General features: G+C 46.6%; 1 protein-coding gene across 3 annotated transcripts in view; it reads right to left on the minus strand.

Annotated features, from left to right (window-relative positions):
• Positions 1 to 3,405: 3,405 nt before the first annotated feature.
• UBOX5 (U-box domain containing 5) overlaps positions 3,406 to 24,502 on the minus strand; it is a 31,265-nt gene continuing 10,168 nt past the window's right edge. For 2 of the 3 annotated variants that reach the window (XM_069495727.1, XM_069495726.1), the window contains 4 exons: positions 14,074 to 14,168; positions 11,573 to 12,773; positions 7,629 to 7,790; positions 3,406 to 3,925 (listed from right to left, as the gene is read on the minus strand). In XM_069495727.1, coding sequence (XP_069351828.1) covers positions 3,717 to 3,925; positions 7,629 to 7,790; positions 11,573 to 12,773; positions 14,074 to 14,127 — 1,626 coding nt within the window. In that variant the 5' untranslated portion in view covers positions 14,128 to 14,168 and the 3' untranslated portion in view covers positions 3,406 to 3,716. The remainder of the gene's footprint in view (positions 3,926 to 7,628; positions 7,791 to 11,572; positions 12,774 to 14,073; positions 14,169 to 24,502) is intronic. The other variant, XM_069495728.1, reaches the window with a different exon arrangement.

Genomic DNA, 24,502 nt, shown 5'->3' on the forward strand with positions numbered 1-24,502 from the left:
GTTTTCCTCACTCCCAGGCTTTACAGAGATCCTGTCGTTTTCCATTTTCCTCTAGTTTTCACACGGTTTCATTCTCCCGGGACCCCTACACCACCTGTTGAAAGGCCCGTGTGCCCCCACTTGTTTGTGATGCTGCCTTCGGGGTACACGAAGCTTCCACAGGGGCCTATGTCTGCGTTTTTAATTCTGGTCCGTTGATCTGTGTATTCATGGCTTAGCTCTCCCCACTCCCAAACCGAGAGTTTTGTCCTTTCACAGGGATTTCCTGGTTATTCAGACTTGTCCTTCCAAATTAGGTTTATAATAAGAATAGTACCTAATAGCAAGGACAAATGTCCATTAAGTGATTTTAAGAGAAATAACCGGCAACAGACCACATACTATATATACCTAGATACATTTTTTTCCTTATGGAAAAGTATTGAAAGAGAAAACACCACAATGTCTGGGCAGCTGTCTCTTCCCTAGCGCTGATCATGACCCTGACACAATGATAAAGACCATAACCCCAAATGTTCAGGAATTTGATGTTCAGGATTGTCTTTTGGGATTATGCTCCAAACCCAGTAGCCACCAGCCACATGTGACTATCAGGCACTTGAAATGTGGCTGGTGTGACAAAGGAACTGAGTTTTAAATGTTCTTAACTGTCAATTAATTTGAATGACCACATGAGGCTAGCGGCTCCCACATTGGACAGTGCAGCTCCGGCTAATTCCCAAACCGGACACTGCCCCTCCCACCCCGCGCTGGAGGGAAAGGTCCTGCCACGCACGCAGGCTGGGAGGCCAGGCGAGGCGCAGGAAGGGGGGAGAGGACAAGGTACGGGGTCAGCTGCGGAGCTGGCTCTGCTCACAAAAGGCCTGCGGGGACTCCGTGGGAGGGGCCAGCCCGAAGCAGCAGCCCCTCCCCGGTGGCTATCACAATGGCAGCCGGCCAGTGTCACAATAACACTGGTGGGAGGCCAAGCACAGCCTTGCAGCCCAGCAGCCAATTTCCTCCTGGGGCAGGTCCCTTTGTCTGCAGACCTACTTACAGCAACCGCAGCGTCAGAGGACCCCGTCTCCTGGGGGATGGAAAAGCGCCCAGCCACTGAGTGGCCTCACGCTGGACACCTACAGGAGGAGGCAGGCCAGGTGTGGGGCTGGGAAGACCTGCTCAGCCCCAGCACCCAGGTGCCGCAGGGCCCAGCCGCCCAGCTGCAGGGAGCTGCGGTGCGGGCTGAGCAATGAGAAGCTGCTCCTCTTCTTCCTGGCAGTCTGGTTCTTCTACTTCTTCTACCTCCACCACTGATTCTGACCGCACTTCCCTTCCGCCTGCTTAGGAGGGCGACAGCAGCTGGCCTCACCCAGCCCCTGCCAGTGGGACACAGTGGCCAGGGCCAGAGCCTGGGCTCCACACAGCAGACGGCAGGTCTCACCTTTGCACCTCGGGAGTGGACGTTTGGAGACCGCAGCCCCCTGGGCCCCTTTGCCTCCCAAAGCTGCGGGTGCTGTGGCCCTGGCTCCTGCCCGCTGAGGGCCCCGGTGCTGCATGGCCCAGAGGACCCTCGTCCTCCATCGAGTAAATGACACAGGAAGGGGAAGAGAAATGTGTCCCAAAGACCTGTGCAGGCGAGGGTGTGCAGAGTCTCTGGAGGGCAGCGGGGACACGGCAAGGCTTTGGGGCCCTGAGTCTTCCCAGTCCGCGCAGGTCAACTCTGCTTGGTGACTGGGAAGCTGCTTTGTGCCCGGCCCCAGGCTCTCATGAGAAATAAACTGCCCTCAGAGAAGCTGACAGCAAGAGACATTTTATTCCCACTTTTCGGGGACGGAAACAGAGCCCAGTGGTGCTTAGCACGTTTCTGGCCAGGGTGGTGAAAAGACCATGTGCTTTTGGGACAGTCTTTAAAATGAGATAAAAGTGGACACATCTCCCAGGCTGCGGGTGTCCAGGCTCCACCAGACCTAGGACAGGTCCTGGCTGCCCAGGTGGCTCCCAGGCCTGGTTTTCCTGGGCAGCAGGAGCGGCTAGACATGCAGATCCCCCGGCCCCGCAGGAGGCGTGGGCAGCAGCTCCTGCACAGCCGCCGGGGCGGGCAGCTTTGCACTCGTGTGTGCACCCTGTGCCCACGCAGGCCACACGCTGGCAGAGCGCTCGCTGGGTTTGGGTGACAGGATGTCCCCCAGAGAGAAAGCTTCCCCCGGCAGTTAGAGAGGCCTGTTGGGGGGCGGGGAACGAGGCTGTTACCCTAAGGCCATGACAGGGAACAACATATCCCCCCACACAAAGAAGAGCTTCAGCGACATACTGGGGCTTTTCTAAGACCACAGGCGCACAGGGCGGGTCAGGCAAGACTCGGGGCTGGCACAGACGGCTAAAGGAAAGGGCACACAGGCGCGTCACCAGCAGGGCAGGAAGACCATCCGTGCAGTCCCTGAAGTCTCACGGGAGGGCTGTGTCAAGGTCAACACCCCTGGGAAGTGGAGGGAAGGGTGTGACCACGTCTCTGCAGCCATTTTTGTGGCCGGATCCCCTGGGAACTGTAGCCTGACCCCAAGCCCAGACCTCTGAATTCTTGGGTCTGGACGGGAGCCCTGGGTGTCCTGAAGGGACCAGGAATGTGTAACCACGGCCTGTCACAGGTGCCTGCGACTGATTAAGCTAAGGAGCAAGCACAGTAGAGAGAGTCTCTAGACTGCCCCTTCCCAGGTGTGCTGAGAAGGGAACAGGGAACAGCGCCGTGTGTTTGCTCACTGACATTCTGGTGATTGGAATCTAGCTGATGTAGTAAACAGTTGTAGGGGCACAACTTTCCCATTGGGACTCCACGAAGCTAAATTTTGGATTTAATAAAAACCCCACAGCCCATAAACAAGTGTTTTTCCTGAAATGGGCCACACGCAGAAAAGGTACTGTCCCCCTCAGAGAGCAGTGTCAGGCGCTGAGTGGTGCTGGCGCCTGGCCAGAGGGTGGCACTCAGTCCCCACCCCCCACACACCCACCTGGGCTCATCCCTCAGGGAGTCTGGGCCTCAAGCACTGGATGGATCTGAAAATGCGAGTTTTTGTCTGTTCAGGCCTCTGACGGGAATTACAGCCTGGCAGGCTGCAGTGACGCAGTGACTGCTCCCGGCTGCCCTGTGAGTTCTGCTTGTGTGGGTGTGGGAGGGGACAGAAGCATGATGACACAGACAGGCGCTCCACAAGAAGGAAGCCCGCAGCAGACGTCAACCATCACTTTATTAAGGCTTGGAGTGGCCGCCAGTGTGCGCTGCGTCATGCACCGCACGGAGCCCCCGCTCCGCAGTCTGGAGGGCCTGAGGCGCAGGCACCCCGTACTGTGCTCCACGCACACCCCCTGCTGCAGGGGGGGGTGCAGACATTGTGGGGGCCTCAGCAGGGTCCCCTGCCCACTCGGGGCTGGCTCCAGCAGATCCTGGGCTCTGGTGGGGGCAGTGGCAGGGAGGCACAGGAGGGCAGGGACATCTCCTCCTTGCCTCCCACCCCACCCTATGGCTTTGTTATCCTAGTGCCACCTGAGCAGGAATGGAGGGCCCCTCCCCCATCCCCACTCTGGGCCTGTGCTGCACTGTGAGGTGACAAAGGGAAGCCCCCTGGGAAAGAAAAGGCAGCTCTGTGCCTGCGACCTGGCCAGACCTCAGGGGAGCTGTGACCTCGCTCCGCTCCCCCGCTGCTCTTTCCAGCCACGGGTCTTGTCCAGTCGGGGCTGCTCACTCAGAAGTGGACCCGCAGCACGTCCTGGCTGGCGACCGGCTGCTGGCAGGCCGTGCACGTCATGGGCAGGGAGCGCTGCTTCTCACCCAGGCAGGGTCGGCACAGGAGGTGGCCGCAGGGAAGCTGGTACACGGGCTCCTTTTTCAAGTAGGGGGAAAACGCTCTTTTGCAGGAGGCACACTCGGGGACCGGGGCGCTCCCAGGCTGCTCTGGTAAATCAGGGAGGAAAACAGGCCAGGGTTAGGGAGGCTGCTCCTCGTCCCGGCTCTCTGGAGAGGCAGGGCCGTCCCTCGTGTGCCCCTGCAGCTTCACCCCTCCCTAGCCCGCCTCTGGCTGATGTGGGAGGGAGGGTGGCAGGAGGCCTAGGAACTTCGGAGGCTTCTCTCTGTGGTCTTTGACCGAATCCCAGCACTCCCATGAGTGCACCAGAAGAGCTGGCTTCTCAGGGCAGCAGGCAGGACTGGGCCCTCCTCCTGGTCTCCCAGCCAGGCTCCCTTCCCCTCAGACAGGCTGCCAAGGCCAGAGCAAGCACAGCTCTGACAAGGTAAACTGCAGGACGGTGAGATGTGACAAGAAAGGAAACAGCAGCAAATGGTCCGTTGGACCTGGGTTGGGGCAGGTGGGCGGGGCTGAGGTCTGTCTGCAGTGCACCAGCCTCCTGCCCCTGGCACCTGCTTCCCTTGAGCCCCGCAGCCTGAGCCCCTCATGCTCCTGTCCCCAGTCCCCTTCCTGTGCTGCCCTGGCCCCAGGCAGGTCTCTGTCCTTCTCAAGTCCCGCAGGGTCTCCCTGGGTGAGGGCCACAGGGCAGCTCCTGCACCCCCATCCCATAGGCCGTATCCATGGCTCTTTCTCACCAAATCCATACCACTCTGTAGAGCGGCAGGGCTGGGCCCGCCTCATGTGGTCCACTTCTTCGTTCCTGGCCACCACTATTCCAGGGACCCCAAAAGGCACCTCAAACCGATGTGTTTCAGAAATGCTTATTGAAGCCCCTCCTGTTTGTCCATTTCCATTGCCACAATCCAGGCCACTCAGTGCATCTCGTCCTCTCTGGTCACTTTCCTCCAGACTTGTCCCCTCAAGCTGTCCTAAATTTTCTCCAATGACCCATCTATGTAGCCTGACACCTCATGCCTCTATTTTACACATCTTAAGGGTTCTCCATCTTCTGGGATGGTCAAGACCCCCTGCACGGCCCAGCCAGCCTCCCTCCCTTCACACGTAGCCTCAGCCTTTAGGGTCCTGCAACCCCAATCACCTCCTTTCTACACATGCTCTGTGACATTGGCCTCCTGCCTCTGGGCACTGCTCCCTCTGCCTAGAATGCCTTCATCCAGACACCGGGCTCAGCCCCCTCCAGGAAGCTGTCACGCCTGCCCCTTTTCTGTGTTTCAGAGCCTGTCAGCCCTTCTCACACCATGGGATCACACGCCTGTTTCCACCCCCAGGCTTTGGAAACCCCTGGAGGGTCAGGTCTATGTCTGTGCTTCTCATGTGTTTATTCTCTGGGCCTAGCGCAGCACCTCACATGCCTGGTGCTCAGTCAATAATGGGATAAATATACCTGGTTGATCCTGCCAGTACGGAAAAAGTAAACAAACAAAAAACATGTGATGAAGATCTGACATCTACACAAAGGGCCCAGGTACCAAAGAAATGAAACTCAGCTCCGGAGCCAGCTGCTTGGCAGGGGCGCCCTATGCTGAGCACCCCAAGTCCTCACAAGGGAGCAGGAACTGCAGTGTGGTCTAGACGGTGCTCCCTGCCTCTACGCCCCTGAGGGCTGTAGCCCAGAACGAGAGTGGCCTGGCCTTGGGTGATTGCTTTGAGCCAAACATTAAGCAACCTGAAAGTCCGAGGTGTCTCTTGTGTGCACACAAGCCAGGAATTACCCAACGAGTTGATCCCTTTCCTCATAGGTGAACGGCTACAAGAAAGGGAAGGAGGAAGGGAGGACAGGAAGGAGGGAAGGCAGCAGAAGCAGAGACTGCTATTTACTGAGTGCCCCTTCTACGCAGGCTTCATGCTAGGGGTCTCAGAGATCTGCTCGACCCACGGGTGCACCCTGAGAGTCTTAATATCTTAGTTTCCATGAGAATCTTAAAAATCACTCCTGGCACCACACCAGGAAGCATGCAAGGGCCCCAATTCTCTCCAGCACTGACCAAAAGTCCCATGAAAGTGTCCCAGAGACCTAGAGCCCCAGGGAGGAAAAGACTATTGTGCCCTAGGCAGACTGGAAACCCAAATATAAAATTGCAAATTGAGGTGATTAAGAGAGAGAATGAAAAAGGACCTGACTGTGGACAGGGTGGGCAAGCATGGCCTCCTGTGGGAAAAGCTGTAAGAATGAAAAGGGGCAAACCATGCAGAGGAAAAGGGACAGCAAGGACAAAGAGCTGGTCCATTAAAGAAAGCATGTGGCTTCAGAAGAGATCACAGGGTAGGGTGGATGGGGGGCTACAGCATGCAGGACCTCAGAGGCAGCAGGAGTTTAGATTTTATTTTAGTTATTTATATTTTTAAGGACAGGGTCTCCCCTCTGTCACCCAGGCTGGAGTGCAGTGGTGCAATCATAGCTCACTGCAGCCTCGAACTCCTGGGCTCAATCGATCCTCTTGCCTCAGCTTCCTGCGTAGCTGGTAGCTGAGAAGAGAGGTACACACCACCACACCTGGCTAATTTTTTAAAATTATCTGTAGAGAAGGGGCCTTACTATGTTGCCCAGGCTGGGGTCAAACTCCTGGCCTCGAGCAATCCTTCCCTCTGGCCTCCCAAAGTGCTGGGATTACAGGTGTGAGCCACCATACTCAGCCAGAATTTAGATTTTATTCTAAGTTCAATGGGATGCTATGGAACATTTTAAGAAATAAGGCACCATGATCAACAGACAGTATAAGAAGATCTCTCTGAATCCGGTGAGAATGACGGGCTACAGTAAGGCAAGGGTGGCGATACAAAGATCAGCAGGGGCTACTACAGGAGTCCGGGGGACACAGGGCAGGAGCTGGGACCAGGGCAGTAGCCACAGGAAGGAGGCAGAGAGGACTAACCTGAGATCTATTTCAGAGGAGTACGGACAGGACTTGACAATGAACAGAACGTCAGAGTGAGGATGCTGAAGGGAAACCAAGGGTGACTTCCACGTTAGAAGTGGATTCTTTGACAAGATAGGTCAGGATAATGAGAGAGGGCAGGAGAGGGACAGGGAAGTGGGGAAGGAGAGGCAGAAGGGGAAGATGGCCTGGGATGCAGACAACGGAAGGCACTGGCTCTGCGTAGGCCTGAGGAATCAAGCGCAGGCCTTGGCATCAGCCCCACCAGGTCTCAGGTTGTCAGAAATGCACTGCAGTCAGTTCCTCTCGCTTTGCATCCTGACGGAGTCCGTCACACAAAGTGCTCCCATGTTCCCTTTAGGCAAAAACTGGCCCAGTAAGCTACTGCTGTTCTTTCCCAAGACACTGATTAAATGTTTACAGGAAAGGAGGAAGACGATGTGCTCAACCCCAAACCTCCCTTCACAGTTACATAAAGTGCCCCAAATGTCAGACGGAAGACTAGCTTTGGAAAACAAAGAAAAAAGGAGAAACAAAAGTCCTCAGGAGAGAATTACTAACATTAGATCTTAAAAAAACACACACACAGCAGAGGACAGCCAAACCCTAGTCCACATAATTACTAAGGATTGACTATAGAAAAGCCTTTCTTTTGAAGAGTTCAAGTTCACCATAAGCCCCTTAACTCTGTGGAAAAAGCAAGAGAACAGGTTCTCTCCCCAGACTGGGTGTTGGAATGGGGGAGAAGCCTGGCCACGCAGGTCCACAGAGCCCCGGAAGACACGGCCCAGCATCTTGCACAGAGAACACACCACCCGTTCAAAGGCTCCAAGGAGACAGACGGGGCCCATGTTACCCGAGCCAGTGCCAGGCCTCCAGGAAGTGCTGCTCCCTCTTGCGCCAAGGTGCTGCAGCTGCCCCCTGGTCAGCCGAGCTGTAAAGGAGGGCATGGAGCCAAGGGTGGACGTCAAGGCAATTTCCAAGCTTTGTGACAGCTTCTGCTCGTGGGACACTGGATCTGTCAAGAGATGTGCACACCACAACATCCAGAGACGGGTTTGGCAAGAACAAGCTGCAAGTCCTTTGAGGACTACAAAAATAGCACTTCCAACTTTAGATACACATAAATGTAAAGAAACTCCTTCCTAATGTCTACTAGTGGACCATGGTGAAAGAACACCAGGAGTTAAAGCCCTGGGAACCCTGCCTGTTCCCACCCATCCCACGAGCCTCAGGTTTCCTGGGCTCTGGCTTTTCTCCTACACAAATGGCTGGGCAGGCGCGGGCCACCTTGTGGCTCAACTGCCGAACTGCATGCTTCTTTCTAAAGGCCTCCTTGCTGGCCCAGGAAATGTCTGGGGCGAACAAATGCCAGCTCTGGACTCCTGCTCCCTGCCCGCCCCTTCCCTCCCAGGCAGCCTTAGTCTTCTCCTTCCCCAACCCCTTCTTCCTGGGGGCCCCCCACCCTGCAGGGCTGCTTGCCTGCACTCTCTAGGTGTTGGTGTCTTCTCTCTCCTGTGAAGGGGAGTACAGCAGCTGTGACCACGTGGAATGCCTGAGACCTCCTGCTCACCACCCCAAGATCCCAGGAGACCATTGGTCAACAGAGAGCCAAGCTAAGGAATGAGGGTGAAGGCAAAAGAGGTAGGGGGACAGCTGCCCAAGAAAGGCCCCAGGGACTTGCCTGGTAGCAAAATTTGCAAGACTGCCCCCAAAGAGGAGAGTACCACATTTTATCTACAGTTTGTGGGACACAGGACATTAGCTTAGGGCCTTGAAGGAGCACTAGTCAGCGTGGTCCTGTGTCACCAAGTCTGTCAAGGCCAACACCACTGAGACCTCTACAAACAGACACTGAGGTCTAAAGACCTTTTACCTTGTCTCACCCCATGACACCTCAGATGCTTCCAAAAGTTTCTGGGGGTCATGTTAACTAGAATTTACTCTCAAAATCAAATACACAGAACTCTAACCATTAAGCACACTATTTGCATAGCCTTTTAGAGAAAAACAGGAAATCAAAAGAATAATCAAATCTAAACATACTAATTTCCACAAGGAAAAAGAAAAAGTTGTCAAAGAGCTACCCTCTAAAAGCACCAGGCACTGATAATCACTGGGGAATTCTGCCAAATACGTATACGAGTAGATTATTCTAATACTATTAAATTGTTCCAAGGTTAGGCCAGTGGCTTGCATTTGTAATCCCAGCACTTTGGGAAGCTGAGGTTGGAGGATCGCTTGAGGCCAGGAGTTCAGAACCAGCCTGGGCAACATAATGAGACCTGTCTCTACAAAAAATATAAATAAATAAATATTTTTTAAAAAATTGTTCCAGGCCGGGCGCGGTGGCTCACGCCTGTAATCCTAGCACTCTGGGAGGCCGAGGTGGGCGGATCGTTTGAGCTCAGGAGTTCAAGACCAGCCTGAGCAAGAGCGAGACCCCATCTCTACTAAAAATAGAAAGAAATTATATGGACAGCTAAAACTATATATAGAAAAAATTAGCCGGGCATGGTGGTGCATGCCTGTAGTCCCAGCTACTCGGGAGGCTGAGGCAGGAGGATCGCTTGACCTCAGGAGTTTGAGGTTGCTGTGAGCTAGGCTGATGCCACGGCACTCACTCTAGCCTGGGCAACAGAGTGAGACTCTGTCTCAAAAAAAAAAAAAAAAAAAAAAAAAAAAAATTGTTCCAGAGTATAGAAAAGGAAAATTTCTACATTCTTTTTATGGAGGAAAAAAAAAAATCACTGATACCAAAATCTGACCAAAGATAATATACAAATTCATACATAGCTATAGTCTAATTTCTTAATGAATATAAAAATCCTAAATAAAATACTAGCAAACAGAACCAAGCAGGACATTAAAAGAATCACAACCAAATGGAGTATAAGAATGGTTCAATATTGGAAAACCTATTAATGTACTTTATCACATTAAAAGATCTAAGGATGCAGCTGGGTGTGGTGGTGCATGCCTGTAGTCCCAGCTACAGGGGAGGCTGAGGCAGGAGGATCACTTGACCTCTGGAGTTTGAGTCCAGCCTGGGCCACACAGAAAGAACTTTTCTCTAAAAAAAATAAAAAATAAAAAATTTGATCACCAATCCTGGATGAAAACACTCAATAAAAAAGGAATCAATGGTGTAGGACAGTTTCTGAAATTTCTCCAGTGGACCCCACCTCCTGATATCCAAGCCCTTGGGTATCTCTCCCCTTGAGCCTGGGCTGGACTTAGTGACTTGCTCCTAACAAATAGAATACAGCAAAGTGAGAGATGTCACTTTCAAGGTCAGATTATACAAGACCACGATTTCCATCTTGTTTGCCTACTTTCTCTGGAATGCACAGCTACCACAGAGTGCACTGCCCCATGGAGAGGCCCACAGGGCAAGGAATTGAGGGCAGCCTCCAACCAAGAGCCAACAAAGAAGTGAGGACCTCGTCCAACAATTCAGCCAGGAACTGAATCCTGAACAATTGTGTGAGTGAGCCTGCAAGTAGATTCTTTCCCAGTCAAGCTTGGAGGTGACCACAGCCCCAGCCAACACTTTGACAGCAGCCTAGAGAGACTCCGAAGCAGAGGACCCAGCCAAGCCAGGTCTGGAGTCCTGACCCACAGAAGTTAAGAGATAATGAATGTTTGTTGCTTTGAGCCAATAAGTTTTGAGGTAATTTGTTACATAACAATAGATAACTAATAATTTTTTTTTTTTTTTTGAGACAAGAGTCTCCCACTGTTGCCTGGGCTAGAGTGAAGTGGTGTTATCACAGCTCACTACAAACTCAAATTCCTGGGCATGCCACCACACCCAGCTAATTTTTCTAATTTTTTCTTTTTCTCGTAGAGACAGGGTCTCACTATGTTGACCAGGCTGGTCTCGAACTCCTGGGCTCAAGCAATCCTCCCCCATCAGCCTCTTAAAAGTGCTAGGATTACAGGCGTGAGCCACTGTACCCAGCCGTAACTAGTATTTCTTTAACACCATAAAACAGATCTATCTCGGCCTAAGAGCCAACATCAGATGTACGTTGAAACATTCATGCTGAACACATCCAGCTGCAAAGGTCACCAGGTAAACCAGGGCTGCTCTTGTTGGGAGAGGGCAGCATCATTGGCCCCAGAAATCACTGCCAATGCAGGGAAGAGGCAGGAAGCCCAGGTCTCTTACTAAAGAATGTTATCATTTGTCCACACTTTTACTAACTGTACTTCCTTCAGTGTGGATTTTCTTTTCAGCAACTCTCTCCTGAAACGAGGGCCTACAACCTAGTACTTCAGTACTTTTCTGTGAGCTCCTGGCAGCTCATGGTGAGGTGAAGACTTCAATGTACTTACATCAATGCACCTCTGTGAAGGTTAGAAACAATCCCCAGAGAAGCCCACTGACACACCGGTAACCTTATGTGAGGTACCAGAAGGCTTGGTCTGCTTTGAGGGACTGGTGTCTCTCCTCCCAGCAGCTCTGACCAGAGGCTTCAAGCCCAGGAAGAAGTGTTGACCCGGCCAGGGCATATAAAGGGAACCCGAGGAAGGCCAAACTGCCAGTGGCACTAACCCTGGAGAGAGGAACAAACATGCAGACTGAAGCCCTGGAATGGATGTGAGCACGTCTAGCCCCTCCAAGGCCTCCAAGACAAAGCTGAGGGGGCCCATGATGAGGAATGAGAAGGAAGAAGCCTGGGCACAGCCTGAGGAATCTAAGCTGGCAAAGCATAAAGCAAAGGGCAATAGTTCCAGTGCCAGCCGGGAAGAGTAGGGATGACAATGGTCCAGGGACATAGGATGGTGAATTACCTGTTGAGCAGTCCATGTGTGTCAGGCCAAGCTCACTGGTGGCTTTCATTTTCTTAGCAGTGTGCTCTGAGGTAGTGGGCAAGACCAGAGGGCTTGTGGTAGAAAAACAGGAAGCATTTATACCCAGGCTCCTGTCTGGGGCTTGTTCAGCCTGGTCCATCTTCCTTTTCCGAGAGGGCAGTGCAATGGAAGAAGGAGTCACTGCCAGTGTAGTCTGTGCTCTCCCAAGCAAGTGGCAGCCAGGGATGGTGTGCTGGAGCAGGAAGTGGTCGATCCGAGCTTTCAGGGAGGGGTGAGGCAGGGGCTGGGACTGTGGAGTAAAGGCAACCCCCGTGAAAGGGTCGCTGGGCACTCGGCCCCACGCAGCTTCACTGCGGTTACACTTCTCCAGCGTGCTCTGGTCGATGACCTTGCCTGAGGGCAGCAGCATGGGACAGGGCATGATCTCCAGGGTGATGGGATCCAGGAACTCCTCAGGCACATCCTGAATTACCTCAGCCAGCTCCTGCAGGCTGGTGGGGGCCTGCTGACCTTCAGACTGGTCCCCAGGGTCACAGTCACTTTCCATGGGCAAGGCCGGGGCCTGCAGAGCCAAGTCCTGGGGCAGGCTCTCTGAGGCAACCAGGAGAACGCTGTCTATCACCTCCTGAGAGCAGGTCTTGGCCGGCTGACCCCACACTTCCAACCGCTTGATGCAAGGAATACCGCTGCCTGTCACGTGCGTGATACAAATCTTGAGGTGGGCCACATGGCTAAGGGAAAGAGCCCCTTTATTCCAAAGCTCTTGAGTCACAACAGCAGGGGAGGGAAGTGTGACTTCCACTGGGCCAAAAGGTGGCCTGGCCTTGAAGCCCCTGTGGCTGAACACCACTTGGCTCTGGTTTTTCAGTAAGACTTTGCCTACCAAGGTGAACGACTCCTTGTCCGGGACAGATGGCTCGGCTGGGCCTGGGTTCCGGCACTCGGGTGTGCTCCAAGATGCTCTGCTGCATGAGGCAGATGTGTACATTTCCAGGCCAGTGATGTTCTGGCCTCCCCCAGCTGTGAGGTCTAGGTTAATCCTACAGATTTCCACATTAAAGGGAAAGGAAACTGTCACATAGACTGGTGGCTTAATGAAATACTCTGTCCTAAAACCATGACTTCTCTTTGTGAGGTCTTCAGAGATGAGATTTTCTACTTCATAACCATCAGCTGATATCTAGATTTAATAACAAATGTGAGACACATTGATCCAAATGAAGATAACTACTTTTCAAGAACTTGTCGCTTTTAAGAAAACTCTTTAAAGAAAATCTGAAGTTCCTCATTTAAAAGTTCCTCTATTAAACTAAATTGTCATAGGTTTTTTTTTTTTTTTTTTGCAGGCACCCAAGATCAAGTCAAAGGCTGAGGGTAACTGTGTCCCTAAGTACTGCCCAACATTAAAAATATGAGCAACAAAACCCTGCCCAATCAAACCAAAAATCCCTTCAAAATAATATCTTTGTGAAAAGGGGTATATACTAGTGGTTTTTTATTTCAGAAGAAAACATGCAGACTTAGGGGAAAATAAAAATGTTCATTAAAGTTCTCAATTTTGTTTTTGGACCCTACCTATTATGACAGTTTCATGGGAAGGCATAATAAACAAGCTTCTTGCAAACTTATGAATGATGAAACTTGGTTCAAAAAAAAATGTATGCACAAAAAACTGAAATTTAGAACACTAAATGTGGCAGTGGTCCCCAACCTTTTTGGCACCAGGGACCAGTTTCATGGAAGACAATTTTTCCATGGAGGTGGAGGAAGGAGAGGGTCGGAGCTCTGTAGCCTGTCGCTAACAGGCCACCAACCACTACCGGTCCATGGCCCGGGGCTTGGGGACTGCAGTGCTAGGGGACAGAAGTAACTTCTTCCCCCCTTAATATTTCTAACACTAATCAGTGGAAATTGTTATAACCAATGGAAATTGTTAAGATATCTTTGTCCAAAGAAGTCAGCCTAACAATCTGGAAACTTGAAATAGAATGCTGGGTGCGGAAACTCCAAATTAGGGAAGGGGTTCAGTTTTTCCCATGGTGTTTCCTTGTTCCCTCCTCTGTGCTGTGGATAGATACCCTCCTTTGCACAAAAGGGGAGGAAGCTTAATCCAAATAACAAATAACAAGGCACCCATATAAAAAATGCAAGCCATTATTTCTAGCAAGAACTAGGAGGAGAGAATTTCTATCTTTGCTATGACTGTGACTAGCCTGAAACTTATCACCAAGGAAGGAAGAGCACAATGAAGAAAACTCTACACAAAATGACTCACAGCTCACCTCATAATGGTGCTGTGTGATTCCAGAGGTGAGCCTGACCCATGCTTACCTAAATACCATCTGGTGAAATCTAAAATAATGAGGGTAAAAGTACAGTAAACCTGCATCAAGTCCACATACCCAAGGCAGAAAATGACTAAATACATGAATACATATTGTATATTTTTAAGTATGTGTGTATATATTTGTCTTGTTTACCTTGTTGCAGTGAATTCTTGGTCTGAACCGTGGGAGGCAAAGATTTATTACCATCTTTGTGGATGAAAAGATAGCTTCCAAGCATCAGAAACAGCCTTAAATTTAAAAAAAAAAAATGGTATTAGAAAAGTTAAAATTCAATTTTAACTTTCAGAAGTTGATTCCTAGGAGAAGAGAAACAGGATAACAAAAACTTTAAAACATACACACATACTCTCACAGTCTGTACTCACTTTCCTTATATCCTACATATGATGTTGGGAAAAAAATTAGTCACTGAAAAATTGCAAAGATTTCTACTGCAGGCTCAACAAGTTGGCAAAGACTGCCAGGTGAGCTGTTCTAGGGACCCAGTGGAAGCAAGGCCCATCAACTCCCCACGGGAATGTAAGGGTCAAAAGTGGCTAAGCTCAGAGAAAGAGCAGAGGATTTAGAATAGAAAGGGTCACGGACAAAATTGAAATAAGTAAAGTGTCCATTACAGGACAAGAGCAGCAGACCCTTTCTAAAACATCTTACAAATGATGGTATCTGTCTCTTTGGGAAATAATGATGCCCAACATAGGATTCTATAAAATCCTGGGTGCTATCAAGGTCTATAACTAGCATGATCTTACGATCTCTTTAGTTCCAACACCCTGATTTTAAGGTCAAGTGCCTCCTGCCTTAATGATTAATCCAGAAAAAAAAAAATGGCTCACCACATAAAAACGCAAACAGCCTAGCCCATAGCCCAGGAAGACTGTCTCCCTACCCCTGCTGAAGAAATGGCTATGTAACCTGAACTCATTGCAAACACTGTCCAGGAAATATTTACAAACTATAGCCTCCTTCCCCAAATGTGGCATCTAAGTACAAAAAAGACTTAGGTCTGAGTATAAACTGGGAAACTCGGATCACAGCTAAAGTGTCCTATGGGTCAGAGAAGTAGCTTGGAGCCAGATAATAATGGCATCGTAAGACAACAATACAGGTTTATAAGTAGATAGCACAGAAGTCCATTTTCATTAAAGAATTATTTTTATTACAAAATATTACAGATAAAAAAAGAATATAAAACAGTAGACACTCTTCTACCCACCACCTAGGTTTAGCAAATGTTAACATTTTCCCATGTTTGCTTCTGATTTCAATGTTAAAAGTAAAATCTAAAAGATATAAACAAAAACATCACCCCTTTTATTTCCTCTCCCTTTTTGACAAGAGGTGAGCTCTATCTAAAGTTGCCTACCATTGGAATCAGTATAAGTATGTATGTACCCATAAACAAGATATAGTAGTTTTATATATTTTAATGTACTTTAATAATTGCTGTGTATATCATCCTGCAACTTGCTTTTCCATTAAGCAGTATTATATTAAGGTCTTCCATGTTGAAATGTTTATATCTAGTTTATTTTAACTTTTCATAGTGTTCAACTTTAAAACAATTTGTGGCCGGGTGTGGTAGCTCATGCCTGTAATCCTAGCACTCCGGGAGGCTGAGGTGGGAGGACAGCTTGAGCTCAGGATTTCGAGACCACCTGAGCAAGAGTAAGACTCCATCTATACTAAAAATAGAAAAAATTAGCAGAGCATGGTGGCACACACCTGTAGCCCCAGCAAAAGAGGATCACTTGAGCAGGAGTTTGAGGTTGCAGTGAGCTACGATGACACCACTGCACTCTACCCAGGGTGACAGAGCAAGACTCTGTCTCCAAAAACAAAAAAACAAAGAATTGAGAACTCAAATTACTGAGCCATAACCACTATTTTTAAAAATTAAGTAGAATAGAAAGAAAATGTCAGCATGCACCACAGATAAGGTGAGCACTGTTTTGTGAAACTTTTGTTTCAGTTACATACATATGTATATATGCATTCATTCATTCATTCATTTATTCAAGGTTTTGCTATAAAAGGCATTTCTTACTGAGGGTTGTAGTGTTAAAAAAAAAAAAAAAAAGTTTGAAAGCTACTGGTCAGAAGAAAGCCATAGAAGGCTTATAGCCAGGGAGAGAAATGACACTAATGAAAAGTCTGCCATTAACTTCCTAGATGACAACAGCAATTCTGAACCACTTAGAGGCAATTCACCCTTCAAGGGGTTTTCCTTTCCTTTGGCTGATGTGTTCCCACTATCTTTTCTGTACTACATGAAGGACTATCTTTGCAAATGGCTTCCTAAGACATCAAAGATGAGTACCAAGGTATAAACTACTTGGAAATAAACTGGTAGTCCGTTTTTTCCTTAACATTTTCTTCTTTTAAGTTTTATTTGAAGGGGGGGGCTATTCTTTATAAAGAGGAAAGAGGAAAATGAACTATGTATAATGTGTTACTGAGCATCTCACAAGGACTTTAAAGCTACTTTCTAAGAAGGTGTTTATTCTTAAAAGATTTAAACTTTTTAATTTTAAGATAATTACAGATTCATGCGTAGTTGTAAGAAACAATACAGAGAGATCCCACATACCCTTTACCCAGTTTCTCAAAATGGTAATATCTTGCATAGCTCTAACGCAACTTCATAACCAGGAAATTGACGATGGTAACAATCTGATCTTATTCAGATTTCACCAGTTTTACATGCACTCAGTTGTGCTCGCCTATCTATTAATAATTAGTTCTAGGCTGGGCGCGGTGGCTCACGCCTGTAATCCTAGCACTCTGGGAGGCCGAGGCGGGTGGATCGCTCAAGGTCAGGAGTTCGAGACCAGCCTGAGCAATGAGCGAGACCTCGTCTCTACTAAAAATAGAAAGAAATTATCTGGCCAACTAAAATATATATAGAAAAAAAAAAATCAGCTGGGCATGGTGGCGCATGCCTGTAGTCCCAGCTACTCGAGAGACTGAGGCAGTAGGATTGCTTAAGCCCAGGCGTTTGAGGTTGCTGTGAGCTAGGCTGACGCCACGGCACTCACTCTAGCCTGGGCAACATAAGCAACACTCTGTCTCAAAAAAAAAAAAAAAAAATTAGTTCTATGCAATTTCATTCTATGTGTAATCACTACCATCATCAAGATATATAAGTCTATTCACATAAGAATCCCTTTAAAATGTTTTTTATTTTACAAATCCAAATACTCTATTACCATAAAGGTCTTGAAGTTCTTCACCCAGATCTAAGCCTCTTGACTGAAGACTCCAGTTATGCCCACATTGTAAGAAACAAACTTGAGTGACACATGTTTATTCTTGGCATTCATGTCACTTAAATGATAAATATAACTATGTAGAAAAATGCAAAAGTGTACATAAAGAACACAAAACTTGTATTGTGATCACACATTTGTTTAAAATCTACATCTAGGAATATGCATACATAAATAGTTTGGGAGGTAATGGTGGACACGCAGAAATTTAAATATGCAATGTACTAGACTGGTGGGATAAGTTGTTTTTTTTTCTTCTTACGTGTTTAAAGCTGATGTAAGTAGTTAAACACCTGGAATAGATTCCTGAGGTCTCATGATGATATCAGAGAGGACTGAGGATCTAGATACATGCTCAGAGTACTTCTTGCAGCTGACAGTCCCTATAAAGTCCAGATGTCTAGCTAAAGACAAATCTTTCTCCTCTGCCTGGCAGTACTTGGCCTCAAGAAGGGAAAGAACAAAGGCAGGGCCAAGAAGGGAGGTAGAAATAGAGTGGCCATCTATCATGGTCTACCCAGGGCTGAGGTGTTTCCTGGACTGTGGCACTTTCAATGCTAAAACCAGGAGAGTCCTGCGCAAACTGGGACGAGCTGGTCGCCCTGTCCAGAAGGTTGCTGTCTGTGCATCCTTGGAGCTTGAAGCAACTAAGCAAACCTTTTGTTTTTGTTATTGAGGTTCAGAACCTGGGGGTGGGGAAGTGTGGAGGGATAATTTAGAAGAGTGTAAGGTGACCACAACACTTCCTGAACACTTGAGCATCCATCTTCCTTCAGCGTACAAAGAAGTTACCATAGCTGAGTTAAGCAACCTGACTTTGAGTCTCACAAAAATGTAATGGAAAGTAATTCTGGCAGATACACATATTTTAAAGACTAGGCTCAAACAGGTTACAGAAGAAAAAAAAAAAAAAAAGAGGAAAAGATTACCTGTCAAATAAGAGAAAAGCATTTAACCTCAAAGAGTAGGTGGAATACCAATGCACTGAGCAATTTTATAAATTGGGCACTTCGGCTTTTAAAGCAGCACAATACTTCCTGTAATTTCTAAATTGAGTTACCTGTCCATCCATGAAAAAAGTCTGACTTATGTTCATTTTTCTTAGAGCTGGTTAAAATGAAAGACAGCCGTCCCAGCCTATCCCACACAGCTACCCACCCGTGAGAGGTATGCAGAAAGACCAGAATGCAGGTGTGGGCCCAAAGAAGCTGGCAGTTTTATACCACATGGAGCCAAGTCACCCTTCAAGGGCTAAACATATGCAAGGCACTGTGCTAGGCACAAGGAGACATAGATTTTACTCTTAAGAAATTCACAGGCTCTAGGCCAGGCATGGTGGTTCATACCTGCATAATCCTAGCACTCTGGGAGGCCAAGGTGGGAGGATCACAGCCTGAGCAAGAACAAGACCCCATCTCTACCAAAAATAGAAAAACTTGGCCTCTACCAAAAAAAAAAAAAAAAAAAATTAGCCGGACATGGTGGCAAGCCTGAGTCTCAGTTACTCAGAAGGCTGAGGCAGGAGGATCGCTTGAGCCCAGGAGTTTGAGGTTGTGGTGAGCTGTGATGATATCACTGCACTCTATCCAGGGTAACAGAGTGAGACTCTGTCTCAAAAAAGAAAAAAGAAATGCACAGCCTCATCACAATGCACCAATAGGCAGTTTTCTTCTAAGAGACACAGTCTCAAAACAAGGAGCTCTACAAAGCTTTCTAATACCATTTACTCAACACCTTAAAACTAGTGTCAGCAAAATTCTATGGGAACTAGTTCTAGCCATAGTATTCAACTTTATAACTAAGAAAGGAAAAAAATTAAAAGAAATCCAAAGTGGAAAGGAAGATGTAAAATTATCTCTGTTCTCAGATGACATGAGCCTATATATAGAAAATCCTAAAGAATCTACATAACAAAAACTATTAGAGCTAAAAAATGAGTTAAGCAAAATAACAGATTAAATCAATTGTGTTTCTATACATTCACAATGGACAACTCATAAAACAAATTTTAAAAACTCCATTTATAACAGTATAAAAAAGAATAAAATACTTAGGAATAACTTTAAGAAGGTATAAGACTTATACACTGAAAACTACAAAACACTGCTGAAAAAAGTTAAAGATGTAAATGAGTGGGAACATGTCCCATGTTTATGGATTAGAAGACCTAATACTGTAAAAATAGCAATATTCCCCAAAGCAAACTACAGATTCAATACAGTCCCTATCAAAATCCCAATGGCTTTTCTTGCAGAACTGGACATACTGATCCTAAAATTCATAGAGAATCACAAGGACCCTGAATAGCCAAAGCAATCTTGAAAAATAGTTAAGTTGGAAGATTCAAACTTCCCCATTTCAAAACTGACCACATAGCTATGACAATCAAAAGAATGTGTTATATGCATAAGAACAAACATACAGATCAATGGAATAGAACTGAGAATCCAGAAATAGAACCACACATCTATGGTCAATTGATTTTCGACATGGGTGCCAAGACCATTTAATGGGGAAAGAAAATTCCCTTCAACAAATGGTGCTGGGACAACTAGATATCCACACATAAAAGAATGAAGTTGGACTCTTCCCTCATGCCATATACAAAAATTAATTCAATGTGGATCAGAGACCTAAATATAAGGGCTAAAACTATAAAACTCATAGAAGAAAACATAAGGGTAAATCTTCATGACCTTGGATTTGGCAATGGTTTCTTAGATATGACATCAAAAGTACAAGCAACAAAAGGAAAAAAAGTAAACTGGACTTTATCAAAATTAAAAACAGAAAGTGAAAAGACAACCCACTGAATGGGAGAAACTATCTGTAAATTATATATACTGTATCTGATAAAAGATTAACATCTAGAATATGTAAGAACTCTTAAACAACTCAGCAACATAAAGACAGATAACCTAATTTAAAAAATGGCCAAGGACTTGAACAGACATTTCTCCAAAGAAGATATACAAATGGCTAACAAGCACATGAAACAATGTTAATCATTAGTCACTACTAGCAAAGTGCAAATCAAAACCACAATAAGATACCACTTCACACCTACTAGGATGGCCATAATAAAAAAAAATAAGGGGGAAGAGCAGCCCCTGGAGCCTGGGGATGATAGTGGGCAGAGCCCTGGGCAGAGACCAGTTCTCCCTGCTGCTGGGGCTCCCTCAGGAAATCACATCATAAAGAGACGTGGAACAGTGGAACTCATACCTATTGAACATCTACTATGTGTCAGAAATTGTTCTGGACACTTGGTATTTACCTTCCTTTGAATCTTCTCAACAACCATGCAAGAAGCCCTTGTACCTGGCAAAGTGTAAATGCAATGACCCTGAGGAGAAGGAGCCACTTGCCTGTGTGTCAGCCTGTGTCCTCCTCTGACTCTGAGATGTCCAGCAGGATGATGAGTGGACATCGAAGAGCTTTAAAAAGAAGAAAGGAAAAGCCAGAAAGATACAGAAGAAAAAACCTATGAAGAAACAGGTCAACAAAACTGTTTCCCTGAGTGATGTGGACAGTTCCCATGAGGGTGAAATAATAGGCTCTGACAGTAACAGCTTCTCCTGTAGCTCAGAATCAGACTCTTCCTTGGCATACAAAGAGTTCTATAATGGTCTTGGAGATGAGGAGGTCAGTGCCCATTTGGAACCAATGACAGAGAAGGAGAGAGAATCGGAATTCTCTGGCCAAATACAGAAGAGGGAGATACTGCAGAGAACATCAACCTCAGATGGTGCCACAGAAAATGGCATCTTCCAGGAGCCCCAGTGCATGTCTCCACTGCCACCTCCTGCCTCCACTGGACCCACACCAGGACTCTTAGAGGTTCAGGAATGAAATGTTCCCCTAAGATTCCCATCTAGTGGTGAAACCACGTGCCACTGTTTTGTAGTAAAAATTTCAAAGAGCTCCCTAATATACCCTCCTCATCTCTCATATGTATCATGGTGACATGTCAAGCTATTTTCACTGGCTTTCTATACTTTTATACATTAAATATTTTTGATAAATGAAAAATATGCTCCAAAAAATAAAATAAAAATAACGAGTATTAGCAAAGACATGGAAAAACCGAAACCCTAGTATATTGCTGGTAGGAATGTAAAATGGTGCAGCCATTTGACATTTCCTCTATAAGTTTGACAGTTCCTCAATAAGTTAAACATAGAGGCTGGGCGTGGTGGCTCATGCCTATAATCCTAGCATTCTGGGAGGCTGAGGCAGGAGAATTGCTTGAGCTTAGGAGTTCGAGACCAGCCTGAGCAAGAGTAAGACCCCATCTCTACAAAAAACAGAAAAATTAGCTAGGCGTAGTGGTGCACACCTGTAGTCCCAGTTACTTGGGACGCTGAGGCAGGAGGATAGCTTGAGCCCAGGAGTGTGAGGTGGCAGTGAGCTGTGATAATGCCACTGCACTCTACCCAGGGCAACAGAGCAATACTCTGTTTCAAAACAAACACAAACCACAGAATTACCACATTACCCAAAAATTTCACTCCCAGGTATGTATTAAAAGTACTGAAAACAGGTGTTCAAACAAAAACTTATACATGAATATTCACAGCAGCACTATTCACAATAGCCAAAAGGTAGAAACAACCCAATGTCCATCAACTGATGAATGGATAAACAAGATGAGGTACATCCATATGATGGGATATTGTTTACCCATAAAATAGAATAAAGTACTGATACATGCTGTAACATGAACCTCAAAAACATATGCTAGGTAAAAGAAACCAGACACAAAGACCACATATTATATAGTTCCACTTACATGAAATATCCAGTATAGACAAATCCACAGAGACAGAAAGCAGATCAGTAGTTGCCAGGGGCTGAGGGAGAGGGAAATGGGGAGCGACTGCTTAACAGGTATGGAGTTTCCTTTTGAGGTAAAGAAAATGTTCTAGAACCTGGATAGTGGTTATGGCTGCACACTGTCAATGTGTTAAATATCACTGAATTATACACTTTATTTAAAATGGTGAATTTTATGACTATAACAATAAAAAATTATTCATTGCTTATTTGAAATTCAAATTTAACTGGGCATCCTGTATTTTAGTCGGCAACCATAGTCCCACTCTAACTCCTGCTCAGGTTTCCTCTTCTCTTCACTTCCACTGTTCTCAAAGAATTGTCTGAACATTTGCAATCTATTCCTTAACTCTCATTTATTCAGCACGTCTGCAATCTGGCTTGTGCCCTACTAATTCAATTCAAACTGCTATTGCTAAGGTCATGAATGATATTCAAGTTGCCAAATTCACTGGAGATCTTTCAGTCCTTGCCTTAATTGCTCTCTTCCCAGCAACTAACGTACAACCCCTCCTCTTTCTGAAATACTTTCCTTTCCCCTTGGCTTCTATACAGAAATGGGTTAGCTTTCAACAGGTTTGCATATTCCAAAGAAACTGGCCCTTCACCAGCTGCTGGGAGATAACCTCTAAGCCCTTGGAACATCTTGCCTGATAAGATTGTCCATATACACCTGGGTCCTTGAGCCATGCCAGATAGTATAAATGTGATTCATGGTGGGGGCCTTGAGCCATCCTGTATCTGCTTGACCTCTAGAGTGGCTAGCGACTGAATAACTAAGATTAGCCATGCAGCACTCCATGCCTATGACTGACCTCGAATAAAAATTCTGCACCAAAGCTTTGGTAAGCCTTCCTGACTGGCAGTATCTGTATGTGTTGTTACACATTGTTGCTGGGAGAATTAAGAGCTGTCCACCCAACTCCACCAGAAGAGGACAACTGAAAGTTTGTGCCTGGTCTCTCCTGCACTCTACCCTATGTGCCGTTTTCCTTTGCTAATTTTAATCTGTATAGTTAATAAACTATAACTGTGAGTATAACAGCTTTTTTGAGTTCTGTGAATCCTTCCAGCAAGTTTGGTCTTGGGGACCCCTGACACGTCTATGCTACCATTTTTTCCTATGTCTGATTATCTGTTCTTTTTCTGTCTTTACCACTTTTGTCCCTATGCTTTTAAATGCTGGTATTCTATTCTTGGTTATCCTCCCTTCTCCCTACCTGCACAAACTCCCCTCTGACCTGTCCCAGGCAATTTCACTCACTTGTGGTTCTAACACCTGTCCTCATCCCCATGTGAGATCCCAGCCTAAAGCTCTCTGAACCTTTTGCCTGAACGCCCAACATCTCAGCATGACCAGGGCGGACTCATCACATCTTCCACCCAAACATCTTTCCTGCTTTGGTCCCTATTTTAATGCTGAGTTCTTATCAATCTAGGCATCAAAATCATCATTCCCCAATTCAATCAACTTGCAAGACTTGTCATTTCCTCTTCTGAACATCTCTGGAATTCAAAACTTCCATTTCCTTAGTTTGGGCCCTCATTATATCTCACCTGAGCTCTTGCAAGCGTCTGTGAAATATTTCCCTGACTCATACTACATGCACCACACCCACAATCTAGTTCTATCTCGATCTTTCACTACCTTGCTAAACATAATTATTCCCTGACTTAGAACCTTTGGAGACACCAAGCCCCATTACACTTAGGCTCCTTTAGCAAGGCCATAAGGTGGTCTAAATACACTCTACCTCTCCAGTCCTGCCCTCTACCTTCCTTCCACCTCCAACTCTCCAGTGCTGCCCAACTGCTCAACATTCCCAGGCTGTACTCACTAAACATTATCATCCATCTACGGGCCAGGACCCATTCTAGGCACTAGAGATAAATAATTAGACAAAGTTAATTCAAAAGGTTACCTTCCAATGGGGAAAGCAATAAGAAAACAAAGAATAATTCCTGATACTGTTGAGTTCAGCAAGGGAAATGAAACTGGTGAAAGTGACAGAGCATGACCAAAGGCCATCAGGCAATGTTTGGGTTAGCACAGATGGGAAAGTCCTCTCTGAAGAAGTGACCTTTGAGAAAAGAACTGAATAATGGTGGGAGGGAATCCCCTTTAAAAGATATTGTCACAGATCTCAAGTGTTTACAAGTTACTTGTATTATGTTACTTACGTATATACAATTTCCTTATATTTATGGCTGTAATATAATACAAACCTGAATTGACCAAACCTGAAGCCCCCTGGACTTCCTAATATGACAGGTAACATGTTTCCTTCTTGTCTGAGCTACTTGCCATGAAAAGCATTCTGCCTAATTGTCAAACTTGTAAACCACTGGCCCAGCAGGCTCTTAGATAACTTGATTCTTCTATGTCCAATTTTAAGAAAAAAATATGGAGGGGGGATTGGAGGGAGTTTATGGGAGAGGAATAGAAATGTGGAAGAGGG

Source organism: Eulemur rufifrons, chromosome 20 (assembly GCF_041146395.1).
Source record: "Eulemur rufifrons isolate Redbay chromosome 20, OSU_ERuf_1, whole genome shotgun sequence".
Classification (NCBI taxonomy): Eukaryota; Metazoa; Chordata; class Mammalia; order Primates; family Lemuridae; genus Eulemur; species Eulemur rufifrons.